This window comes from Ahaetulla prasina, chromosome 10 (assembly GCF_028640845.1).
Source record: "Ahaetulla prasina isolate Xishuangbanna chromosome 10, ASM2864084v1, whole genome shotgun sequence".
Classification (NCBI taxonomy): Eukaryota; Metazoa; Chordata; class Lepidosauria; order Squamata; family Colubridae; genus Ahaetulla; species Ahaetulla prasina.
Genome location: NC_080548.1, coordinates 3,019,402 through 3,044,327, shown reverse-complemented (window position 1 = coordinate 3,044,327; position 24,926 = coordinate 3,019,402). Strand labels below are relative to the sequence as shown.

Here is a 24,926-nt window from a genome sequence, read left to right as displayed (position 1 = left end):
GATTCTTAGGCAACTAGAACTGTGAACACAACACATTTTGGATAATCCAACCTGGATCAACATTATTATTGACAGCAGTGGTTGTAACAAATAAATAACTCAAGCTAAATACAAAAGGCAGTTAAAATACATTGTTATAACTCCATGTAAAACTATAAATGATAAAATACATTTCCTTCCAGCAAAATAAAAACTATAACTTAGAGGAGGGTTTAAGCGTAAGAACTTTTTTTTATTTTTGACAGACTGAAGGGTGAAAATTGCCAGTTGATGTATGCCAGCACATCAACTGCACATGCACGTAATAAATGGGACAGTAAAAAAGAGAATATTTATTTCTTAAATTTACATGCCCCCCCCTCTCATTCTGCAAAGTGACTCTAGGCAGCTAATATTTGCTGTCTTCTTCTAGCAGAACAAATAGAGCAAGGTTTTTAAAGGTAACCATTCTCTGCATGCACCAAAGGCCGAGAGGAAATGGAGTTTTTAAATGTGAGCGGGTAGACCCTGGGAAGGAAGGATAGGACACCCATCTTAAAGGGGAGGGGGGCAGGGAAAGGTCGTGAGGATGGAGCAAAGTTTTAAGCTTTGAAACCATTCTACCGTTCAGTCGCTCCAGAAGCAGAAAGTGGCAGACTTCCCCGCTGTTGCCTTTACAGGCAAGGAACATGTGAATAGAACATAAAATGAAATGTGAGCCTTCCCCCTTTTCTCCCTGTTATGCCAGTGGCAGGTTTTGTTTGCTCTGCATGGTTTGAGAGAAGTTTATCAAACTTCAGAAGACAATTCAAGAGGGGATGGGGAGGGAGTGAAGATAAGGCCATCTTTTTTCTTTGATTCTGGAATCCCTGACTTATGACCATGAGGGAGCCCAGAATTTCTGGTGTATGTCATGATGGTTGTATGTTAAGACATCCATGTAACTGACACAATTTTATGACCTTTTTGTGGCAGTTCTTACACAGATGTAGCAGTTGTAAAGTGATCACTGCAGTCATTAAGCAAATCCATTATCTGGGTATAAGATAGTATTGAATTGTTTTAAGGCTTTGTTCAGACACTTATCCTAAGATAAAAATTCCTGGACATTCAGAGAGCTAAAGAAAGGGCTTTAGTTCTCTCTGCTGAACTTAAATAGCCTCCTAGGCACCATTTTTATTCTTATTTCATAGTTAACCCACAGTTTTTTCCCTCATGGTAGTTGCCCACAATATGGGCAGGCATCTTCCTGACCCTAACTTCAAAAACAAAATTCTGGAGAGGAGGAGATTATTTGTCTGAAATGATATAGGGTTCCTTGTCTGAGCAGCGGTTGGACTACTAGAAGACCTCCAAGGTCCCTTTCAGCTTTTCTGTTCTGTTCTGTTCTGTTCTGTTTTGTTCTGTCCTAGTCTAGTCTAGTCCAGTCCAATCCAGCCCAGCCCAGTCCAGTCCAGTCTGGAGAAGGGAAAGCTTTCTGTAAAAGCTGGGGATACTCTGGGAAATGCTCTACTTTTGGTGAAGCACACATTTTATTCAACTATCTCCCTTGGGTCAAAAAACTCTTTTAGTCTTCTAATAATTCAAAACCCTGCAAAACATTTTACCAGTGAGAAAAATTGGGAAAGATTACAAACTATAGCAGCAGAGATTCCTCATAGCCTTCATTTCTCTGTCTCCATCCTTTTCCCAGCACAAAGCAATCTGGACGCAATCAAAGAATTACGACAATTTAATCCCCCACAAATTTCCTCTGAAAAGCTCCCACCAGTCCTCTGGCTGGGAGAATCCCTTCTCACCTTTCCTTTGTGACTTTCTGCAGCTGAGTGAACTCTTTCCGCAAACTGCGCACCTTCTCTTGGTGTGAGGAGAAGCCAGTCCACACCAACCCACAAGAGCTTAACTCTGTGGTTAAATGTTCCAGTTTGTCCAGATCCTCATGGCGCTGCTTCATCTCTGAATTCAGTTCCTGGAAGCATCAGGAAACAGGGGCGGGGGGAGACACAGGACAGATATGGTTGAAGTGAAGAGCATCTATGACTCAGTTTAAAACGTAAAGGGTTTTGCCGTAAGGAACAGCCTGTGAGAGCCCCCTGATCCCTGGAATCCCTCCATAAAAGTCATGTCAGGGTAATTAGAACAGACACGACTGGTCTCCAAAGGCAACTAGGTTAGGGCTGCGAAACACCTTGGATTCAGTCCCCAAAGAGGTTGTAGAGCATCTCCCTGAAACACCCTTAGGCTGCTGCCCTGTTTCCTGGGATTACTGACAAGGTCATTCTTGATCCTGATCGTCCTTTTGAACCTGAATTTGAACTTTAAAACTACAATTATGGGTAGATGACCCCCAAATTTCTGTGGTCAAAGCCTGTCCTGAAAAAGAATCCCAATTGTGCAGCTGCACAGGGCCCAAAGCTCTTGTTTTCTGACCTGCAAGAATTCTATTCTGCCACCTCTCATTTCCTCAGCTTCATTGGAAATCTCCTGCACTTGCTTAATCTCATCTCTACAAACAGAACGACCAGCAGACAGACAAGAGCTAGGAAGCAAAATCCTGCAGCCAAACTGCTCCCAGGGGCTTGTGGGTAGCCCAGAAGGGAGACACCCTCCCTTCACAGGAACCTCTGGGGTGAGAAGCAGCAGTCCAAGCCCATTCCCAAAGGGAGTGTGGTGCACACATTTATTCAGTTTGCATAGCTCATTAGAGGGATTCCTGCTACTCCTCTCCCCATTTTTTTTCCTGGTTTGAGCTTGCCAGCTCTAATAAAACCCCAACGTTAACCTATCAGCCGAGCTGATGTGCGGCTGCCCTGGGCAACGGCCTCTTCCCGGAGATGCCAGAACCAAGCCCAGGGACCAGAAAGCAGGCGTCCTCCAAACCTGAGCCTTGCCCAACCCTTGCTCAGCAGCTTCTCACCTGGATCTGCTGGGCGAAGTGAGTAATGTCCCGCTCAGGCTGGTTTCCCAAGGCCAGCATCCGACCTCGGCTCTCCATGAATTGTTTCAGCTTCTCTGAGAGCTGCTCGTACTGTTCCACCTGCGGGAGGACCTTCTTCCAGGTGTCCTCCTTCTCTTGCTGCTGCTGCCACAGGTGGCTGAAGCGCTGGGTCACCTCTGCCAGCTTGCTCTGGAGGGTGGCAGCAGTGGTGCTGTCAGCTGTTTCCATAAACTGGGTCACCATTTCACGAGTGGCTTCCAAGCTGCTCTTTTGCCTGGCAATGTCTTGTTTGAGCTTCTGCAACAGGGAGGATATATATTGTGCATACACCCAGAAACAGAAGAGCTGCTTGCTGCCTGGGAGAACCTGCCATGAGCCCAGGAACCAAACTTCTCACAACAAAGAAGCTTTTTATTATTTATTTATTTATTATTCATATTTGTATACCGCCCTATCTCCCGAAGGACTCAGGGCGGTTCACAGGCACATAAAACATTTATATACAAATTAAGATTTTCTCCATGTTTGGAAGTTTCTGCCACAGTTGCAGGTTCAGAGGTTCCATAAAGCCAAAGAGCTCCATGAGACAAAACCCAACCTCACAGCCCAGACCAGCTCAATCAACAGGGAAACATTTTGCACCAATGGAAACAGTGCAGACTCTCCCATTAGCCAAAGCTCACTCCACTGCAGAGTTTCATTCAGCTCCATCAACCAACTGAGACTCAAGGGCCACAAAGTACCGAAGCCCGACTAACCAGAGGTAGTCCCAAGAAGTCTGGTCTGGTGGTGGTCTGGAAGGGATGTGCTCTCCCACTGTACAAAGCAGGAATACATCAGAGCTGGATTCTGGATTAACCTTTCCTTTAAGAAGCTAGAACTGAAGCTGTCTTACAAATCAAAGGAAATCCAGGGTGTGGTGTGTTTGTTTGTTTTTATCCCTTTTTGTTACAGCAGTGCTGCAGCAGCCTAGGCCAGAGGTCTGCAAACTTGGCTCTTTAAAGACTTGTGGACTTCAACTCCCAGCTTTGCTGGCTGAGGGACTCTGGGAGTTGAAGTCCACAAGTCTTAAAAGAGCCAAGTTTGCAGAGCCCTGGCCTAGGGCAACCTGTTTTCTTCTCAGGCCTTTCCCCCATTATCTCCTTCAGGGCTCAGCTCAGTGCTAAAAGCCTGGCTGGCTGCTCCTTGCTGTTGGGTTCTCTGAGATTGAAGACTGGATAGAAACAACCCAGAAGTTTGGAATCATTCCAGATTCCAGCTCTCCCTGCAGGAAAGAACTCTGCTTAATGTCTAATAAACTTTGGAAGCTATTATTTTATTCATAACTCCTTTCTGGAGACTTAGTGTGAGACGTGTCCCGATTTACTCCTAAGTAGCAACATCTTCAATAGCCTACATTCAACCGGATCTCCATTTTGATCTCAGATGCTCAGGCTGCTAATTATGGCTGTCCATCAACTGAAATAACACTCTGCACATACTCAAGGTGTAGCTTTTATCACCCATCAGGTGCCATACAGCAAACGTTTGTACTGAAAGCAACATCTATGGTTCAATCATTTTCAAAATTGGATTTGGGTAAAATTAATAATGATAAAGACAAAGAAACTCCAGGTTGTTCAGAGACATTTTCAGTGTTCAAAAAATCCCCAACTTTTTAAAATTCTGGAACAAGTCTACAGTCAGAAATCTAAGTGAAATATCTTACTGTGTTTGTAGCGAGTGCCTCCTGGATGGAAATGGAGGAGAATGCAGACACATCCTCCTCTTTGAGAGTTTCCTCAATCTCAGCCATGGACTGAAGGAGGCTCTCCAACGCCTCTTGGACACTCTGAGACTGAGCAATGGACTTCTGCAAAAGATCCGAGCGCTCGGCCATCCGACATGAAAGGCTCTGGAATCGGCTCATAATGGAATCTGTGCAAGAATCAAATGAATGACAGGGGAAAATTAAAATGGTCAAAGAATCAACGGTCTGGAATCAAAGCACTCAAGACTCTCCAACATTATAAGAAACTGCCAAGGAGGGCTCAGATGGGGTTTAAGGATGCAAATTTCAACCCAGTCTTTGAGCAAGGCCTGGAGAACAAATACTCCAAGGGCCTTCCTCACTTTAATGCCCACCCCAGCCACCCTCAACCACTGGTCATGCTGAATTACAGACTAATAGACTTGGAGTGTGCCAGGTTGGAAGGCCTTCCTTAGACCTTTTTCCCCCCAGGTTTACCTGTGGTCTGCTGGATGCCTCTGTGGTCAGGAACTGGGGCTTCCCGTATTTCCAAGAGGGACCGAGTGGCTTTTTCAAGCTTTTCTACAGGCACCTGATGTTCTGCAAGGTCCTCCTGCAGGTGCTGTCAGAAGCAATGGAAAGGAGGCAGGAATCAAAGCACGAAGAAATACTAGAACTGGACTGAAGAAGCCAGTGTCTTTAGAGAGAGGTTCTGGGGCTCAAGCCTAGGTAGAACCCCCTCAGAAAAGTATGGTCTGGCACAGTCATTTCCAGTTTTTCTTCACCTGGGAACCATGTTGGAGCCCTTCATCATATAAGGCAGATGCCCATTCCCAACTGATGGCCTCGCTCCCCCAGAGAGAAGATTTCCCCTAGCCCCATCCCACCCCCCAAACCACAAATGCCTAGCAAATAAAAATGCAGACTTGTGTAGGTGTGGCCGAGACTTTTCTAGCTGAAACTACAGGTAAGAAGTCCGCAAAAGATTAAAGCCAAGGAGTAAATATGCTTGCTCGCTTACTTTGGCGTTAGCCAGCTGCCTTTGCAAAATGGCCGGGTCAGAGGAAATGGGCTCCAGCAGGAGGCGGGTCACAGCCTCTTCGCTCTCCTGCAGCCATGACCGGAGAGATTCTGCTACATCCTGGAACTGCTGAGAGCGATCCAGCAGGAGGTTCAGGTGGAGGCCGAGGGCAGAGCACTGCAAACAGGAGAAAAGACTGGGTGGGACTTTTCTAACAATATCCACCTCACACCCTCAATAACCCTTTTTCTGTTTTCAGGGACAAGCGTAAAAATCATTAGGCTGCAGCCTTACAATGGAGACTTTTTAAAACAATTTTATTAAAGATTTTTACAACAGTAAAAATTAATACTAACTGGGAAAAAAAGAATAAAAATAAAAAAGGTGCAGAGAGAAAAAAGGGTGAAAGAGAAAGAAAAGTAGAATAAAGAAAAATAAATGAAGAAATTATTTCCTATCTAGTAATTTATCACCTCTTAAAAGACAACAATCTTTTCTTCCCATATTCCATCTCTTATCAATAAACAAACCCAGAAAATTTTGTCATTTCAGTCCAGGTGTCAGCAAAGTCCATTGAGGGCTACCAGAGATTATAACAGATCTATGTTAATCTTGTTGAAATAAATCAATGTTATTTGTCCCTCTTTTTATTGTAAGTATCTTGATCTTTAGTCCCTTCAAATAATGTTGTAGAACTTGATTTGTTTTCATTTTTGCTTTGTCCCTTCTCAGGAGACTCTTCAAAACTTTTGTAAATCCAATATAGGAAAATTATAGAATTATCACTCTTGGTTTATTGTTTGTATATCCTTTTCAATTATTAGCATATCTGCCAATGTTTGTATGATCATTTCCATGTCATTCTTGTAGCCTATCATTTGTACATCCACTTTTAACACAGTCTCATTGTCAGGTGGAATATGTCCCTTTTCCGTAACCTCTTTTAGGCAGTCTCCCCATAGAGGCAGATGTCTTTCTTGACACTAAAAATTAACTTCTGAATCCATTGTTCAAAAATCTCCTTCAATACATCCAATTTTAGAATGTTTTGCTTCATTCTGTAACTGTAAGTCAAGTTTATGTGTTTTTCTCCTTTAATTGTAATTTTTAGTTCCCTCTAGTGCAGGGGTAGTCAACCTTTTTATACCTACCGCTCACTTTTGTATCTCTGTTAGTAGTAAAATTTTCCACTGGTTCCACAGTAATGGGCCGTGTCTGCGCATGCCTCTCACGCATCGTGGATTGGGTTTGAGGAGGGGGGGCGCCAGCTACCAGCTCTGCTTGTCTGTTACAGCTGGGTGATATGGGGGGAGATGCGCAAGCTATTCTGGGATGAGGCTCTTTTGTTTGCGGTCGCATTATAGCGCCATTTAGTTTCACTTACGTAACGTGAACTAAACTTGTACGTGGGCAATACAAATAGTATATTTTCAGAAATTTAAATTGTCACGGGGAATTTTATGAAAACCTAATGAAAATGTTTTTAAATAATGCTATGAATTTTTTTTTAAAGTCAATTAAATTAAAAAAAAGAAAAGTGCTTCAGTATCGGACAAAACCCCTACCGCCCACCATGAAAGCTGGAACGCCACTAGTGGGCGTTACAGACCAGGCTGACTCCCACAGCTCTATTGTCTAATTTTTAAAATCATTTTTGGGAAAAAAACCCAAAACCATTTTTCCACAGAATTCTTTATAAATTCCAAAATCTTATATCCAATTTATCTGAAGCTTTAGTCCATTTGTAATTTTCCAAAATAAGTTTTAATTGCCTTTTTGCAGTTTATTAAAAATGTTTTAAAGTCCTTAAACTTGTAATTAAAATGTTCTTTCTCTGAGGGCTGAAGGAAACTCACCCTGTGGTGTCAAACCTGTCAAATAAAGGTGTCTAACAGCTGAAAACAGTTAACACAATTTTTTTGAAAAGAAAGAAAAGTAAGCAAACTTGGTTCTTTCAAAGCCACCAACAGTGGTTTGAGTAAGATGATTATTGTCTCTTCTCCCAGAGCTCTAAACCCACCAGAGACCCCTGTCTTGCAGTCCTCTCGCAAAGAGTAGCTGTCTGGAGCACACATGGAGGATCTCAAATTCTCTCCTTGTCTGGAGACGACCTATAAAGATTGCCAGCTCTTTATTCTGCTACAGCCCCAGTATTGACTCAGCTATTCATGTCTTTGGTCTGCCCTTTCTTCCTTTGAAAGTCTCTCAATGGAGCTTTGCAAAATACAGGATCCATAAAGATCCTGGGCTGGCACAGCAGAAGCTTTTACGCAAGAAAGTTTGCTTCTGAAGCCTTAGCATGCAGTTTCTCTTTGTAACTCTAAAATGTAATCTAGTAAAAAGGAAAACAAAACAAAACAGAAGACGATGGCGCAAAAGTAAAGTTACTGGTCCTCAGCTACCCATCTTAGTTCCTCATTTTTAGGTAAGAAAATAGGGAAAGAGGGAGACCAGCTGCCCTTCGCTTCCAGGATTTCCAGTCACTCTTTTAAGGCCGTTGCTGCTCCACATCTTTAGCAGTGGTGGGACAGGAGAGAGCCCATTCTCCACTCATTCCCCAGAGGAGCCCAAAGTGAACAGCATGGAGCAGCTGAAACTACTATCATGATGGCGCACAAATGGCAGTTTCTCTCCTACCTTGCAGTGGCTGAAACTCAAGAGAGAGCTGGTAGTGACTAACTCGGGGAATTAAGCTCTCCATGGCAACCTCGTTTGGAAAAGGCTTTACTCGTCTCCTGACGAGACTGCTTTCCTTCTGAGAAGTGCTCTGCTAGAGCAACCTCCTGAATGGGGACAGGGCACCAGGTGTGCGAGACCCGCTTTTTTCTCTCTGCCTGATTGCTTGTGGAAAGAATCTGAAAGCATGGAAGTGCTCAGATGAGGCCAAGGGCTGCCAGATACCCTTCCCAACTTATGATGTGCTTTGGCACAGATCCAGAGCTCCTCTTTTCTTTTACAACAACGGTGTGGTGCAGTCATAGCCTCTTGAAGGATGCAGCCCTTTTATCAACAGAGATAACAAAGTAGAAAACTGTTGCTAGATTATACAAAGAAACAAGAGATACTAAATATAGCCAAGTCCTAAATAAACCTGAAACTGCACAAGGAACAAACTGAAGTACCTCCAAAATAAAAGTATCAAAAAACTTTTTATTACAGAAAATAGCACCAATTTCCTTTTGTTCAATTGTGTTGGATTCTTGGAGACTGCCAGAAGTCCCTACATTTTTCTTGGCAAGGTTTTTGGAAGCAGCTTGTCCTTACCGCCTTCTTAGTGCTGAGAAAGAGTGATTGGCCCAAGGTCACCCAGCTAACTTCACACCCAAGGCAAGACTAGAACTCACAGCCTCCCTGATTGTAGCCTTCACCAATAAACCAAGCTGGCTCTTTTAAAAAGATATTTAAACATCCATAAAATCAAATTAAATAAGAAGATGAAAGCCATTAGCTCAGAACTAAAGTTGTTTTCTATTGATAGAAAGATATCAAAACTAACACCTATGTGGTATTTATCCCAGGAAACTGAGTTAAAACGAGGGAGGTACAAGTCTCAAATAATAAAAAACAAGAATTAATAAAGCGAGCTTTTCTCACAGAGGCAGAGGTTACCACAGTACAGAATATTCCCCAAACTTCAGTTAACTACAGAGAAGAAACTGGTTCTAGAAAAGTCATCCTTAACCCTAAGAGTACTTGTCATTCTGTGAAAAAGTATTTAGTCCTTTCTGGTATTCTGAAGTTTTGCATGTTTCCAGCTGTCTGTTATCAGAGTTTCCTGTGGGACCTGTTGAAATACGTAAAATATTGAGGGACCATACAGAACCAAAGTGTGGTCCTAGTTTCATTTATTTCATAAAGAAAGCTATCCGGCATGTTTTAGTTTCAAATTGGTTATACCTGTTTTAGCTGCAATAGTTGCCAAGAAATTGCCAACAAAACTGCTCGGTGGTGCAGTGGTTAGAATGCAGTATTGCAGGGTAACTCTGTCCACTGCCAGAAGTTCCATCCTGATCAGCTCAAGGTAGACTCAGCCTTTCATCCTTCTGGTTAAATGAGGACCCAGATTGTTGGGAGGAAATACGCTTACTCTGTAAAACCGCTCAGAGAGGGCTGTAAAGCCCTATGAAGCGGTATGTAAGTGCTATTGTTTCATGCAATATTTCATGCAATAATCAATTGTCACTCCTGTCACTGAATAGGAATTTGGCCCAGTCCTCTGTAGACAGTCAATATTTGAGGGTTTTCAAACATCAACTCTCCTTTCAGATTTACCACCATATATGTATGAACTTCAACTTGGATTTTGGCTTGGCCATTCCAAAATATTTGCATTTGCTCTATGTTGAGTCTCTTGCAGACTCAGTGGTATTTCTTGCAGATAGTCCTGTGCACCCATGTTGCTACTTTGCTGTTGTTTGTAGCCAGTCTTGCAGCAGCTAATCACTGTTTCTTCAGCTTCTTTGCAGAGGTGGCACTTGCTGTCTGTTGCTATCTTCTTTGTTTGCTAGTTGTTGCTGTTGTTATTGTGTATATACTGGCCGTGTAATTTATTTATTTATTTATTTATTTATCAAACTTCTATACCGCCCTTCTCCCGAAGGACTCAGGGCGGTGTACAGCCTTCATTTAAAACAATTAATATACATATTAAAATAACAATTAAAAAACTTATTCAATAAAAGGCCAAATTAAAACCGTCGATTGACCATAAAAATACCCAATAAAATTACCATTAAAAGTTTAAAATTTAAATTTAAAATTTAAAAAATCAGGCCAGTCCCGCTTGTATAAATAAATAAGTTTTCAGTTCCCAGCGGAAGGTCTGAAGGTCAGGCAATTGGCGTAAACCGGGGGGAAGTTCGTTCCAGAAAGTAGGTGCTCCCACAGAGAAGGACCTTCCCCTGGGGGCCGCCAGCCGACATTGCTTGGCGGATGGCACCCTGAGAAGACCCTCTCTGTGAGAGCGTACGGGTCGGTGGGAGGCATGTGGAAACAGCAGGCGGTCCCGTAAGTACCCGGGCCCTAAGCCATGGAGCGCTTTGAAGGTGGTAACCAAAACCTTGAAGCGCACCCGGAAGACCACAGGTAGCCAGTGCAGACTGCGCAGGAGTGGTGTTACCCGGGAGCAACGCGGTGCTCCCTCAATCACCCGCACAGCTGCATTCTGGACTAACTGCAGTCTCCGGTACACTTCAGGTAGCCCCATGTAGAGAGCATTGCAATAATCCAGTCGAGAAGTGACGAGAGCATGAGTGACCGTGCATAAGGCATCCCGGTCAAGAAAGGGGCGCAACTGGCGGACCAGGCGGACCTGGTAAAAAGCTCTCCTGGGGGCGGCCGTCAAGGGGTCTTCAAACGACAGCCGTTCATCCAGGAGAACGCCCAAGTTGCGCACCCTTTCCGTTGGGGCCAGTGACTCGCCCCCAACAGTCAGCCGCGGTTGCAGCTGACTGTACCGGGATGCCGGCATCCACAGCCACTCCGTCTTGGATGGATTGAGTCTGAGTCTGTTTCTCCCCATCCAGACCCGTACGGCCTCCAAACAACGGGACAGCACTTCGACAGCTTCGCTAGGGTGGCCTGGGGTGGAAAAGTACAGCTGCGTATCATCAGCGTACAGATGATAACTCACCCCAAAGCCACTGATGACCTCGTCCAACGGCTTCATGTAGATGTTGAACAGGAGAGGCGAGAGAATCGACCCCTGCGGCACCCCACAAGTGAGGCGCCTTGCGGCCGATCTCTGCCCCCCTGTCAACACCGTCTGCGACCGGTCGGAGAGGTAGGAGGAGAACCACTGATAAACGGTGCCTCCCGTTTTTGCCTTGCCATGTTTCTTTTCTATTCTTCATTCGGTCTTTCCTGTAGGGCAGTTTGGTCTCTCCAGTACTCAGCAAGCCTTCAATGGGATACTGGCATCAGTGCATTTCCTTCACTGTCCTTCAGATATTCTTTTTTTCCTTCTTCAACTGTCTGGTGTACCTGCAGCATTCCATGCCCCCCTTCATAAGTAGAGTCTGTCAATGTTGCTGAGTGGATGATTTTTCTGATCTTCCTATCCAGGACTTTTAGTTTTGCTTAAGTCCTGTCCACTATTCCAGCCTTGTCTCTAATGGCCAGAATCCTCCAGGGGTTAATTACCTTGATGGTATTTCCTGCAGTGAGTTTGGGCTTTAAGACCTTCTTCACTCTCCTGATGTTTTCACTTCTAACTTTCTTCTTGAATTCAGTGGCTTGATGTTATTAGCTTGAAGGAAGCCCAGGTATTTGTAGCAAATTATCTTCACTCAGACTTTTGATGCTTATTTCCAAAGGGTATTTTGATTCCTTCAATTTTTACTATTTTTTACCTGTTGATGGTAAGGGTGGCAAATCTGTCCAGCCCAAACTCCACTGCAATATCTTGGCTGTATGTATCGGGAAAATGATGATCAGGGTTTCCATTTCAGATGGTGTTTTTCTATACAGCTTCATATTGTCCAGGTAAAAAGAAGATGGGAGGGCCTGTCAGATGTTTTTGATATTGATAGCCATGGCCTGACTTGTTCAGTGTAATGTGGAGCACTGATGTCCTTCTTAGTGCGCAATGGTTTTCAGCTTGATATGATCCCATGAATCTCATTCTTATCCAGTAAATTTCTGAAGGTAGAATTATGAAGACTGATTTTAGTCAGAGAGAGGCCCACAGATTCCTGTATGTTGTTCAGTATTTTTTTTTTAGGTTTCCTGACACAGTTATGTGTCCAAGCATGTCATGCCTCTCAGATCTGCGTAATGAGAACTTTCACTGTGGTGAAATTTGTTTTATAAGATGAGTTTAATGCAATGTAGCATCACTATTTAATGAAACAACTGGCCCCAGTTAACCTTTCAATTAGATTGAACGGGAGGAAGAGTTGCATTCCCTCACTGGCATGTGCAAAAATTCAGACAATCTGCCAGGAGGCAAATACTTTTCCACAACCACAATTATTCTAACAACTAGCCTGGCTTTGAGGATGTCATAGAACAGGGGTGTCAAACTCGCAGCATCACATTGTCGTCACGTGATGTATCACAAGTTTCCCCCCCCCTTCGCTAAACTGGGGGTAGGCGTGGCCAGCGCGTGGCGCATCCAACCTGCACGCCGTGTGTTTGACTCCCCAATCATAGAAGAAATGAAAAGAAACTGGGGAGCAGATATGATGGACTGCTCAGAGAGAATAACCCTTTCCTTTTAAAGGTTTCTTGTACCTTAGAGTGGAGGGTGCCGTATCTCCTGTTGGCGTCTTCCAGTTCGCTCTTCACTAATGTGCTGGTGGCTAATATCTCAGGGCACGGCTCCCTTCCACTTGCAGCAGCCACCGCCTTCTCAGCATCCAACACTTTCTGCCCTGACATCGTGACAAAACGTAAGTCCCCCTTGTGGGAAATCACATCTTCAGAGAAGCTGCTCTGCTGGAGGAGCACAGACTGAAGGGACTCAAGGCTGCCATCCCCTGCACACATCTTCTCCAAGTCTTGCTCGGCCTGTTCCAGCCAGGCTGCAAACTCTTGGTGGTCCCGCAAAAACTTCTGCAGCTCATCACGGAGCGTCTGCGCTTGTTTGAGCTGCCCCTCTGTCTGAGACAGGGAAGCAGCGTACTGGTCCTTCAGCTCTTCTAGCCTTCTTTGCAGATTCTGCTTCTCTTCCAGTGTAAGATTGTGGTTTTGTTTGTCCAGGAAACCCTGAGCTGACTGGGTGGCTAGAATGATGTCTTGCTGGTGAGAAAGGAGCTCTTGGTGATGGACCTGGAAAGAAAACATAAAAAACTACATCAAAAGTATATCAAAACCAATGGAAAATTCAAAGCCAGATCCTACAAGCCAAGAAGAGAAATCTCTGGTTCTTATAGTTGTCCCAGGTTTGACTTGTTCCTTCCCAAAATTGTTCTAGTTCTATACTTGTTATACACATATAAACAGGAATGTAGGTCTTTGGTTATTCGGGTTTTCTCCCGCGTAAAATTGGAAGTGTCTTGGCGACGTTTCGACGAAGTCTCATTCGTCATCTTCAGGCTTCAGCTTCGTGCTTCTGGAAGCAATGTGTGATTGCAGCTGTTTCTTCCTTTTTAACTGCTAGTGGGGGTTTGAACTGATTGGGTGGGAGCTTGGCTGTGCTCTGATTGGATGGGGGTTTTTTTGTGCTCTGATTGGCTGGGGGTGTGTCCTGTTTGGGTGGGGGCTTGGTTGTGCTCAGATTAGTCTGAGTTGCAGGGGGATTTGAGCTGGTGAGCTGCACTGCTGCTGTTTGGCTTCATGTTCGTGGTCGTGCTACATCTTCGTAGTGGGTGTCAGTCTGCTGCATGTATGGATTGGAGGGGTTTGAAATGGCTAATGTTGCAGCTGCGGTCTGGCTTCTGGTCCTTGGTCGTGCTTCCTGATCAGTGTGGGTTTGGGTCTGCTTTCTGGGTGGATGTGTGGTGGTGTCCACGGAATGCGTCCACGGCTGTTTTCAAACAACATGGAATGCATCCTAGTGGAATGTGATACAAACAAACAGTGGATGCAAATCGATCTCACTGATGGAAAGGGAACCTGATCGGCTGCCCCACTGACGTCAGGAGGGACACCTGGGAGGCAAACTTCACAATCACCTCAGTAAATAGATGATCTGGAGTTGGAGCGTCCCCAAAACTATCTACTAATCCAGACAACGGCAGCACTTTGACTTGTATTAAAGAATGAACTGAAAGTCAAGGAGGGCCACTACGAAATGGCCAAGATGGAACCCTGTCTCTCAGCATTGAGCGTAAGTAATGGTGATGCTGCAATTGATTCTCAGAGAAACTCCCAGGCCAGTTAACAGGGGCCAGTTAACAAGTGTGCTTTGAGAATGCTCTGGGACAGAATGTCCAATTCTGGGACTCCCACACAACCTAAAGATTTACATTTGGTTTCCAGAAAAGGGCTAGAATGCATTCCAGGTTAGGATTACAACCAAGGCATTAAAAATCTATACCAGGGGTGTCAAACTCAAAGCCTGGAGGCTGAATCTGGCCCGCAGGGTACTTAGATCTGGCCCACAGGGATGCCCTGGAAATAGCGAAGGACTGGCCCGCGGTGCTTCTGCCAGTGAAAATGAAGCTCGGGGGGGGAGGGGGAGGCTGCACACGGCCCTTCCGAGCTCCATTTTCACTGGCAGAGGGTTGCAGGAGGCCGTCGCAGCTGAAAACGGAGCTCAGGAGCTTGTTTTTGCTGGCAGAGCACTCAGGCCATCACAGGTGCCCCTGACACGAGTGAGGTCGAGCTGGCCACGCGCACCAGCCCCGCTGAGGTCAAACACAACCCTAATGTGGCCCTCAATGAAATTGAGTTTGACACCCCTGATCCACATAGACTGGGCAACTGAGTCTGGGAGACAGTGACTAAAAATGAAGTGACACAAATGGATTCATAGCCAAGCCAGGAGATTACTCAGTGAATAGATGCACCAACCTTCAAACTCGTGTAGTACAAATCAAGATTCTCTTCAACCATTTCCAACAAATGGCCATCAGGAGCATCTTGGACTCTTCCACTTCCATGTCTTCCACTTTCTTTTCCCACCGGCCACAATTGACCTTCTGGAACCCCTGTAGATGTCTTCACTGATGCCAACCAGCGTAGAAGGGATTCAATCTTACTCTGATTTTCTTCAAAGTCTTTAATCACTCTAACCTGGGAACAAATTTTCGAGAGAAGTATAAAGTAGCAAAATTCCATGGATATGAATAAACGGTTGTGGGTGGAGTGGCTGCTTTGAACAGGCTGGGCAACAAGGATAAGACAGGAATCACTTCCTTGAGCACCTTCCATAGTAGTTTTGACAGACTGCAACAATCAACAGACATATACTTATATAATTGCATGCCCTCTTAAAATCTGGTGACTGAACCAGATGTAGAGGTGGAGGAGAGACCATCCAGTCCAATCTCCTACTCAGTGCAGAACCCACCATAGCCTCTCTAACAGGGGATCCTCTGGCAATAAAAGAGCTGAAATGACCCAGCCCGTAGTACTGTCCTACCTTTTCTGTCTGTTGTTGCATCACAGAGCTCACAGCACTTTCAAGGTCCTTCTGGGCAGCCTCCACCCTTTCCTGCAGAGACAAATACTGTCCCTGAGCCTGGTGGAGCTTTTCTTGCAGGGATTCCAGCTCTCCAAGGGGCAGTTTGCTTCTGTTCTCCTCCAGAAAGTCCTCTGTTGCCTTCAAGACACTTGTGAAGGAAGCAGTCCGGCTGTGCAGGCTCCGACGCAAGTCCTGGAGAACAACAAGCAAACCCTTCTGCAAATTTCTCGGCTGGTATTATAACTCTCTTCCAATCACCATTAAAAACTTATCAAAACTTACCATTACTTTTGGATTTTGATTGTATTTATTTATTCAACCCACCAAGCAGACTAGACCAGAAAATCAACTTCCCAGGAAGAGCAGAATCTACTTTTATTGAGACTGGTTGCAATAACCAAATCTTGCAGGTCTGACTCAGATGTACCTCCTTCCCCTTCTTACCCTTCTGCGAATTAGGGAGGCACCTGCCTAAGCCAGTCCCACCTCTTATCTTGTAGTTCTGGGCTTGAAAAACCCATCAGCCCTCTTTGCCTCTGGAACGGTTCCTATGCAGGATCTCCACTGAGGTCGTCTCCCTTGCAGCATTTCCCAAAACAGCATTTCTCAACTCTGGCAACTTCAGCCTGTGTGAACTTTAACTGCTGGCTGGGGAGTTCTGGGAGATGAAGTTCACACATCTTAAAGTTGCCAAGGTTGACCAATGCTGCCTAAAGTCTTGCTGGTCCCCACATGGAGAGCATGATGGGAGAGGGAAGCCAGAATGTGGCCCAAAGGCTCTCCAGGCACCAAGAAAAGGTCCTGCCTTTCAGCCCAGGGTCTTCTGGAGGCCTCATGCTTACGGTCACATCTTTCCGGCTGCGTTCCAGGATAGAGAGGTCTTCTCCGGATGCCCCTGCTGTGGCTGCTTGGGAACCCTGCAGGCAGGCCTCTGCCTCATCCATCCAGGTGCACATCTCCTGCAGCTTGTGGTCTCGTATGGCTTGTTGTTCTTGCAGCGTCTATATGGCAAGAGGGAGTTTTTAAAAATGAAGCAGGAGTTTGTTAAGGCTTATCAGTTAAACAAATAAAAAACAAGTAAGGTCAGAGGAAATCTAAAACAGAGAAACAGAAGTCGATGGAGGACAAGATGCATCGTTTGTCTCTTGCTCTCTCTTGCTCACCTGCACCTTTCCTCGTCCATGTCAATTTTACAAGTATGACTCGACTCATACTGTAGGAGGGAAGGGTGGGAGGGAAGAAATGGATGAATCGGATGTTTGTCACCTAAGAAAATACCTAAGTCAATTTTTGTTTGCAGTCTTGAGGGGAAAAAAACGCCATGTACGACTGCAGTGACCTACAAGAGGTCATTCCCGAGACAGCCCATGTGTGTCTGTGTCTGTGTGTGTTTGAGTGTGTGAAGGAGAGCAAGACAGAGAGAGATTCCACACGAACAGATGTCTTTTGGCCAGCCTTCCCCAACTAGTGGTTTCCAGTGGTGTTGGACTTCAACTCAGACCATCCAGAGAGGCTGGAGATTGTGGGAGTTGAGGTCTAGCACACTTGGAGGGTGCTGGGTTGGGGGAGGCTGTAATCTTAAGGTGATTGAGCATGATGTGTGACCCTGGACCATCCTTCTGTCAATGCTTGGTCCCTTCTGATCCTTGGGCCAAATGAGTTGTCCTGCTTTCTCTGGCAGTCTTAAGCCAAACAACAGAAGCAGTTTGAGAAAGGGAGTAAGAGAAGCTCTCCTCAAAAGTGCTCTTCGGCAGTGTAAGGAGATCTTCTGCATTAGGGACGAGACACATTCAATCTGAAAAGGCAAAGCACATTGGTTAATACACACAGAGACAAGAGGCAGAACAGCACAGTGGGACAGAGACCACTGTTAAACAAAACTCTCCTTCCCTGAACAGGGGAGGTGGGCAGAGGGTGGGTGAGCAGCAGAAACAGGATTGTGCCCAGAAGCGTGGAGGAAGGTGGGCAGCCCAAGGAGAAGGCATCAAGGTCCGAGGAGGCTGGGGTGAAACCCAGAAGCTCCTTTGGGGTCAAAATTAGAGCTGAAAAGAGGTTTTGATCATCTGAGCAGGGAAAGATTCCCCCTTCCCTCTCCAACTGCAGCCTTTGCAAAAGTTGCTGTCTCCCTCAGATTGGGAATGAAATTCCCCCCACATCCCCTGCATCCATCTATGCATGTGCACACACACACACACACACACACACACGCGCACATGCAAACACCACAATTAATTAAAAAACCTAACCATCCCTGCCCTGCTTCTGTCTAGCAAGGAGAGGAACCCAGTCATCTGTGCTCCCACTGAAACAGGGGTGTTGGTTTAAGATTTTGCCTGCTATTTTTTAAATTTTTTTTACAGAGAATCATTAATAAAGTTAGGCAATTTGAGCACTGGAATTAAAATTTTCAGAAAATGTCTGAGGAAGCATGCCTCCTTTAAAAGAAAAAAAATTAGTTATTTCCATATTTTCCTAAAATAGAAACCGTACTGTATAAGAACAGGCACATTGCTGGTTAATTTTAAATATTTACAGATATTTCAATAAAGTATTTTCTAGTTTATTTGGAGATTTGTTCTAAGCAAAAATTGCACTACAATCATTTAGTGAATTTTGGTACACTGAATTTTAAATTATTTCAGTGCATAAATTTTTCAGTAGAAAAAACTCAAAGATGTGCATTTGGAGCAAAATCCAATACTTTAATTGGAAGAAATCTTCTCCAATAATCTGCTCTCAAAATCCATAAAGTGTCCACCAACCTGAAAGGTTTGGAGACACCTAATCTAGGTCAGCTACCTTTAAGGATTGTTTCATATGTAATGTTTTCATATGTAATAAATTAGAGGAGCTTAAGCTAATGTACATTATATACAAATTCCACCACATTTGAGTGACAGCCCAAAGAGTGACTGTTACTCTCATGCTTTTGCATTTTGGAATAACAGAATAATAGAATTGGAAGGGTCCTTGAAGATCTTCTAGCCCAACCCCTGATCAAGCAGGAAACCCTATACCCGTGATGGTGAACTTATGGCATGTGTGAGCTAGGCATGCAAGCATTGCCCTAGCTCAGCTCCAGCGCACATTCGCATGCCAGCCAGCTGATTTTTGGGTCTTCTGGGCCCACCAGAAGTCGGGAAACAGGCTGTTTCTGGCTTCCGGAGGGCCTCCAGGGCTGTGTGGAAGGCTGTTTTCACCCTCCTCAGGCTCCTAGAAAACCTCCGGAGCCTGGGGAAGGCGAAAAACGGGCCTTCCAGTCCCACCGGAAGTTGGCAAGTTCCAGCTTCCAGAGGGCCTCGGGGGGTGGGGGATGCAATTTTTGCTCTCCCCAGACTCCTAGAAAGCATCTGGAGCCTGGGAAGGGTAAAAAATGGGCCTACCAGGCCCACTGTGTGCCAAAAGTGGGGGGAGCGGGGAGGCGTCCTGCACATGGGGGGGAAATTAAATTATGGGTGTGGGCATGCAAGCGCGTTACCCCCCACACTCTCCCTGCTTTTGGCACACGATGGCAAAAAGGTTAGCCATCATTGCCCTATACTATTTCAGACAAATAGTTGTCCAACTCCTGCTGTTTGTAATCTCAAAAAGAACAAAGTGCAGGCTATTCAGACATTCAAACAAAATGAAATGGGAGACAGATTTATTTGTCTGTGTTTGAAAGTCAACCTAAATGACAGCAAGGGGAAACCAACGATGGAGTAACAGCATTAATGTAAGTTTGTGTGGCCTGGGAGGAAATTGTGATAGCCCCAAAAGAGGTATAAAACTTGTTGGATTGTCTCCAGAGCTGGTTTTCATCTGTTGATGAACACTGAGAGCATCTGCACCAAGACAAATTCCTTATGTGTCCAATCACACTTGGCCAATAAATTCTATTATATTCTATTGATTACAAACTGTTCAGATTGGCAGCATAACTACAGAGAGTACTGATTTTAGTTCCTTTATATTTTTGAACTGGGGATGTCCTTGCCACAGGTCATGAGAGGGCCAAAGTTTCAGAAAAGCACCCATATCGTTTTTTGATCTGCCAGACAAGAGGTAAGAAATGCCAGTCCAGACTGATGGGTTGATTTTGTTCTTGGATACAGAATGGAGTAACTGAGTTGGAAAGGACTTTGAAGCTCTTCCAGTCCAACCCCCTGCTCAAGCAGGAGACCCCATGCCAATCTGGACAAATGACTATCCAGTCTCACCTTAAAAACCTGCACCCATAACCTCTGATGGCAAGCCGTTCCACTGGTTAATCATTCTCACTGTTGAGAAATTTCTCCTTAATTCTAGGTTGGATCTCTCCTTCATAAGTTTCCTTATTGTTGCTTCTTGTCCTGACTTCTGGTCCTTCGGAGAATAGGCCCCCTCTTCTTTGTGGCAGCCCCTCAAGTATTGGAACACTGCTATCATCTCCTTCTTTTCACTAGACTAGACATACCCAATTCCTGCAATTGTTCTTCATATGTTTTAACCTCCAGTCTCTTGATCACTTTTGTTGTTCTTCTCCGCATTCTTTCTAGGGTCTCCACATTGGTTTTGTATTATAGTGAACAGAACTGTAGACAGTATTCCAAGTATGGTCTCACCAAGACAGCATAAAAGTAGTACTAATACTTCTCGTGATCTTGATGTTATTGCTCTGTTGATGTTGCCTACAACTGCATTGGCATTTTGCAAAGACTGGCTAATCTTGGGGTCACGCTCTATCTGTTGTGACCTCCCTTGCCTGCCTGTCTCTCCTCCCAGCCCTCTAGACCAGGTCTGTCAAACTCCCGGCCCATGAGCCAGATGCGTCACCCACTGACCATGCCCGTGCCCGATTTAGCGAAGGGGAAAAAGGTCCCAATACGTCATGTGACGACGCCGTGACAACATGAGTTTGATACCCCTGCTCTAGACATTCTGCTTGTCTTCCTTGCCCAAAACAGTTCTATCCATCAGCACTTCTTGATCAGCAGTGCCAAGAGAAGGGGTCCTTTTTGTCCTGAACTCATTCAATGCTCTGAATGAGACTACCCTAAAGGTTTTGCCAAGCCCAGCAGGCACACCACTGCTTCGTCAAGGGTAAAAGCCAGACATGCACACACTATCACAACCACACTGTCCTAGTCAAGGACAAGGCAGCCCAGAAGGGGGCAGTCCACCCCGTCATCTCCTCCATGAGCTCTACTGGTTGGAGACAGACCTGCAGGACCTCAGTGTGGGTGGTCACTCTCTCGGACAACTCCCGAAAAGACCTCTGCAGGTCATTCAGTAGACTCAGCAACTGCCTGCTTTGCTCAGTGTTCAAGTCTTGCACATGCTCAGAAATGAAGAACTGGATATTCAAGGCCATCTCATCAAGTTGAGTTTTAGTCTCTGTGAGGGGCTTTGCCAGTTCCTGGCCATATCAAGAGAACAGAAAGAGAAACTATTAGCAGGGCAAATTATTCTGAGGCTGGGCAGAAATTATTCAACTGGAAAAAACCACATTATAGCATCCTCTGAGGTTTGGTTCATTGGATTTCTTTTTGCTCTGAAAGTCAGCTTCTGTTGTGTTCTGTCTCTGGCCAACAACAAACTAACCACCCTGATCTTTTAGACTCCAAGAATTTGTTTCCTCGGAAATCATCAAAGGAGTGCATACCACAGGGCAGGGCCTTTCAGTGGCATCATCCAGAGCTCAATTACATCAATTAGGATACATATACCATGAATTAGCCATGGCTCTTTTAGAGTGCACTGGAGATGTTTTCCCTGCCATAAAACTAAACATTTTAATGGCACAGTCCTGTATTCAAACCGTATTTCGGTTTCGTAGCTAATTTCTTACAGCTTTCAATCCTTTCTCTTCCACCAGGGGAAAGAAAAAGAACCAGCAGCCCTTAATACAAGGGGATCCAGTGCTGCTCTCTTTTACCCAAAGGAAACAAAGCCGTAACTTGTTGCATTGCTCTGGAGTTCTTTTCACAGCTCAGGGAAGTAAGCCATGCCTAACAGTATTTGGCCACCCTATAGTATGTCTTGTTTTAATCTTGTTTTTAATGTGTATATTGTGTATTTTAAATGGCTGTACACCGCCCTGAGTCCTTCGGGAGAAGGGCGGTATAAAAATCGAATAAAATAAATAAATAAATAAATAAATAAATTTGGCTGAAACAGGGGACTCCCTCTTTTGATGAAAGTCGTACCATAAATGTCTCTGTCTCGGGAGGAAGGGGAACAAATCCAGCATCCATGATCAAATTCTTGAAAGGAAACTTTTTCTCAATCCCCATATCAAGAGCCTGCAGAATTCATCACCATACATGGTTACAACCCAAACAAATCACTGCAGACTATAATGGGTCCTGGCTCAAAGCAATATTTATAAATTTAAACTCATGGATGATAAGTTACTAGCCATCACCCCCTCCCACTGACAGGCCAAAAGCCTCAGTTGCTAGAAGGGGGGAGAGGTTCATCCAAGGGAGAAGACAGACCTGGAGGAGTTCAGGTTTTGTGGAGAAGAACAAGGAAACTGGCACAAAAAAACCCTAACTTTTTGCCTGGAAAGACAGAGGGTAACTTCAAGTATCAGAAAGGCAATTATGGCCATTCGATGACAGCAGCCAAAGGCCTGTGACCTTCCCCTGGGAAGTATCTCCCACCAGACCCTCCAAGGGTATCCGGGAGGTCAATGCCTGTCCTGTGCAATGCTTAGTTCCAAAAGCTGCCTTCAGCATTTTGTGATATTTTGTGAGCTCAAACAGCTAACAGGAGAATGAATGATGGTGGTGAGGTCTCAAGAGATGAAGAGAGCATGTCACCTCCACCTATTACCCGCCCACCCACCCACCCTGTCCCCAAAACTCCATTGTTCTCTTGCAGACAACCTTAACGTGGCTGTTGCTATGGCTACCTTGTATTGCTGAAGGTAGTGGGTCCGGCTGCCGGCCTCAATCCCAGCACTGGATTCAAGGACATCGAGTTGCTGGGTGGTGTCTGCCACCCACTTCAGCAGCCCTTGCAATTTACCATGGAGTTCGCCCTGTCGAGTTTGGATTTTAGCCTCAGAAAAAAAGGAGAATAGAGAATTAAAACTGATATGTAAACACAAAAGCAAAACAAGATTAGTGAAAGGCATCAAATCTAGCAAAAACAGTCACCCTTTCAAGATACGGAACAATTCTGAAATGAAATTAATGCCACAAAGGGAGGCTTTCCCTCAGAAGCAGGCTCACAAAAGAACAGCCACAAAGCTTCACAGTCTAAGAAAGGGCAGAAAAACAACTGAAGAAAAAAAGATGAGAACCTTTCTCAAAAACCTTTTGCCACATGGGCAGAAAGGTACCAGAAAGTGGCAGGCCATGAGTTCAACTCCTGCCTTGGCCATGAAAGCCAAATGGGTGACTTTGGACCAGTCCCTCCCTCTCAGCTCAACCCATCTCACAGGGTTGTTGTTGTGGGGACAATAGAGGAAGACGACGTGTTGCATATGTTTGGCCCTTGAGTAACTTATAAAAATAATAAAAGTGGGATACACATATAGGAAGGAAGGACGGAAGGAAGGAAGGACGGAAGGAAGGAAGGAAGGAAGGAAGGAAGGAAGGAAGGAAGAAAGAAAGAAAGAAAGAAAGAAAGAAAGAAAGAAAGAAAGAAAGAAAGAAAGAAAGAAAGAAAGAAAGAAAGAAAGAAAGTTAGTTTGTAAGGCAGAAGAAAAGAAATCAGTGTTTGGATGGACCCCCAGAAATATAGGCAGCTCCTTAAGCTGGTCATAAATGCAGACAAGGACATTCTGTTGGAAGAAGTGGCCCCATGCAGTTGCAACTGCCTCACAGAATTGGACCTTCCTTCCTTTAGAGGTGTGGCCAGCGTCGCGACGAGACAGTCACGAACCCCGGGAGTTCCGGGGTGGACCGCTGATATCCCCATTGTTTTGGGGGTCCGTAACGGACCATAGCTGTCCTGCAGGGACAGTGAAGAAAGAAGGAGCCAGCGGGGTGAACAGAGGAGTTGCAAATTCCCTGCAGCACCAGCTTGTAGCCTTCGACCCAGCGATGAGGACAGTAGCCATTACAAGCTGCCAAAGTCGGGACGGCCACATAAGACTATGCTGGAGAGTTGAAGTGGTGAATTGGACAAAATATTGAAACCGGGTGAGTGATCACCAACTCACGGAGAAATACCTTAAAATTGATATTTGCAACAAATTTTTTAAACCCTGGAATAGCAGCTAAATTGACAAGGACTCAATATAATAGAATAAAAGAAAGGAAGCAGTACCCAAAGACCTGACAGAAATTTGACTTTTGAAATTGAAGTATAGATCCCTCAAATAAAAAGGGAAAAAATGGAACCCTTAATTAAAGCTGGAAATTTGGATAAAAGGAAAAAAAATCGAAGATTTAAAATTCTAATTTGGTAGAATATCTCTGATTTCCTTTTTCCTCTATGGACTGGAACTAAGCAAATCTTAAATTCAAAACTATGGATTTAAAATGGGACTAATTGGAAAAAACAAAAATAAACTGAAACAAAATAAGGCACGGTTCTAAGTAAAAGGAAACAAAATGGATACTATTGCCAATTGTGGATTTGAACTGTGGACTGCAAAGTGACACCTAAAGGCGGAAGAGGAACTACAAGGATTCTGGCCATTGTGGAAAATCTTTTATGGCAGCGATAAGACTGGTGAGAATTGGAAGCGAGGACTCTGTCAACAAGCTATTCGACCTTGACAAGAATAAGAGTTACAACTTCAAAGAATGATGCAGAGAATAATTGAAATGAAGAGAAACACGCATATGACTTTTAAGCAAGGAATATAAGAGATAACTACAAGATTGGATGGAAAATAAGACTCAGAAAAAACAAGAGCTGCTTTAGAACTGACAGCGAATAAAGAATTTACGATGTTAAAATATAAACTTAAAGGATTATTTAGGGGTTAACAGAGAGAAATAAAAAATGGGGGAAGAGGAAAAAGGAGAATCAACAGAAATATAGAATAAGTAAAGAAAGCATGGAATTTTAAGGAAAATAAAAATGGAATTGTAATAGATTAAGATAAAAATATATATGAGAGGAGAACATATAAGCATGAGATTTTTTGAAACAAGGGAAATGTTTGCTTTTTTTCCTTTTCTTACTTTTTGCTACAAGATTAAGAATAATAACCTTAAAATCTTTATTGATAAGTAAAGAACTGATTGATGCTGATGCTAAGGAGACT

At 44.4% G+C, this 24,926-nt stretch overlaps 1 protein-coding gene across 1 annotated transcript in view; it reads right to left on the bottom strand.

The window, feature by feature from the left end:
* Positions 1-24,926, bottom strand: part of MACF1 (microtubule actin crosslinking factor 1) — a 248,817-nt gene that overhangs the window by 110,840 nt on the left and 113,051 nt on the right. The window contains exons 36-44 of the mRNA XM_058195880.1: positions 16,579-16,737; positions 15,695-15,928; positions 15,124-15,345; positions 12,901-13,437; positions 5,668-5,844; positions 5,145-5,268; positions 4,626-4,834; positions 2,897-3,214; positions 1,779-1,948 (exon numbers count right to left, since the gene is read on the bottom strand). Coding sequence (XP_058051863.1) covers positions 1,779-1,948; positions 2,897-3,214; positions 4,626-4,834; positions 5,145-5,268; positions 5,668-5,844; positions 12,901-13,437; positions 15,124-15,345; positions 15,695-15,928; positions 16,579-16,737 — 2,150 coding nt within the window. The remainder of the gene's footprint in view (positions 1-1,778; positions 1,949-2,896; positions 3,215-4,625; positions 4,835-5,144; positions 5,269-5,667; positions 5,845-12,900; positions 13,438-15,123; positions 15,346-15,694; positions 15,929-16,578; positions 16,738-24,926) is intronic.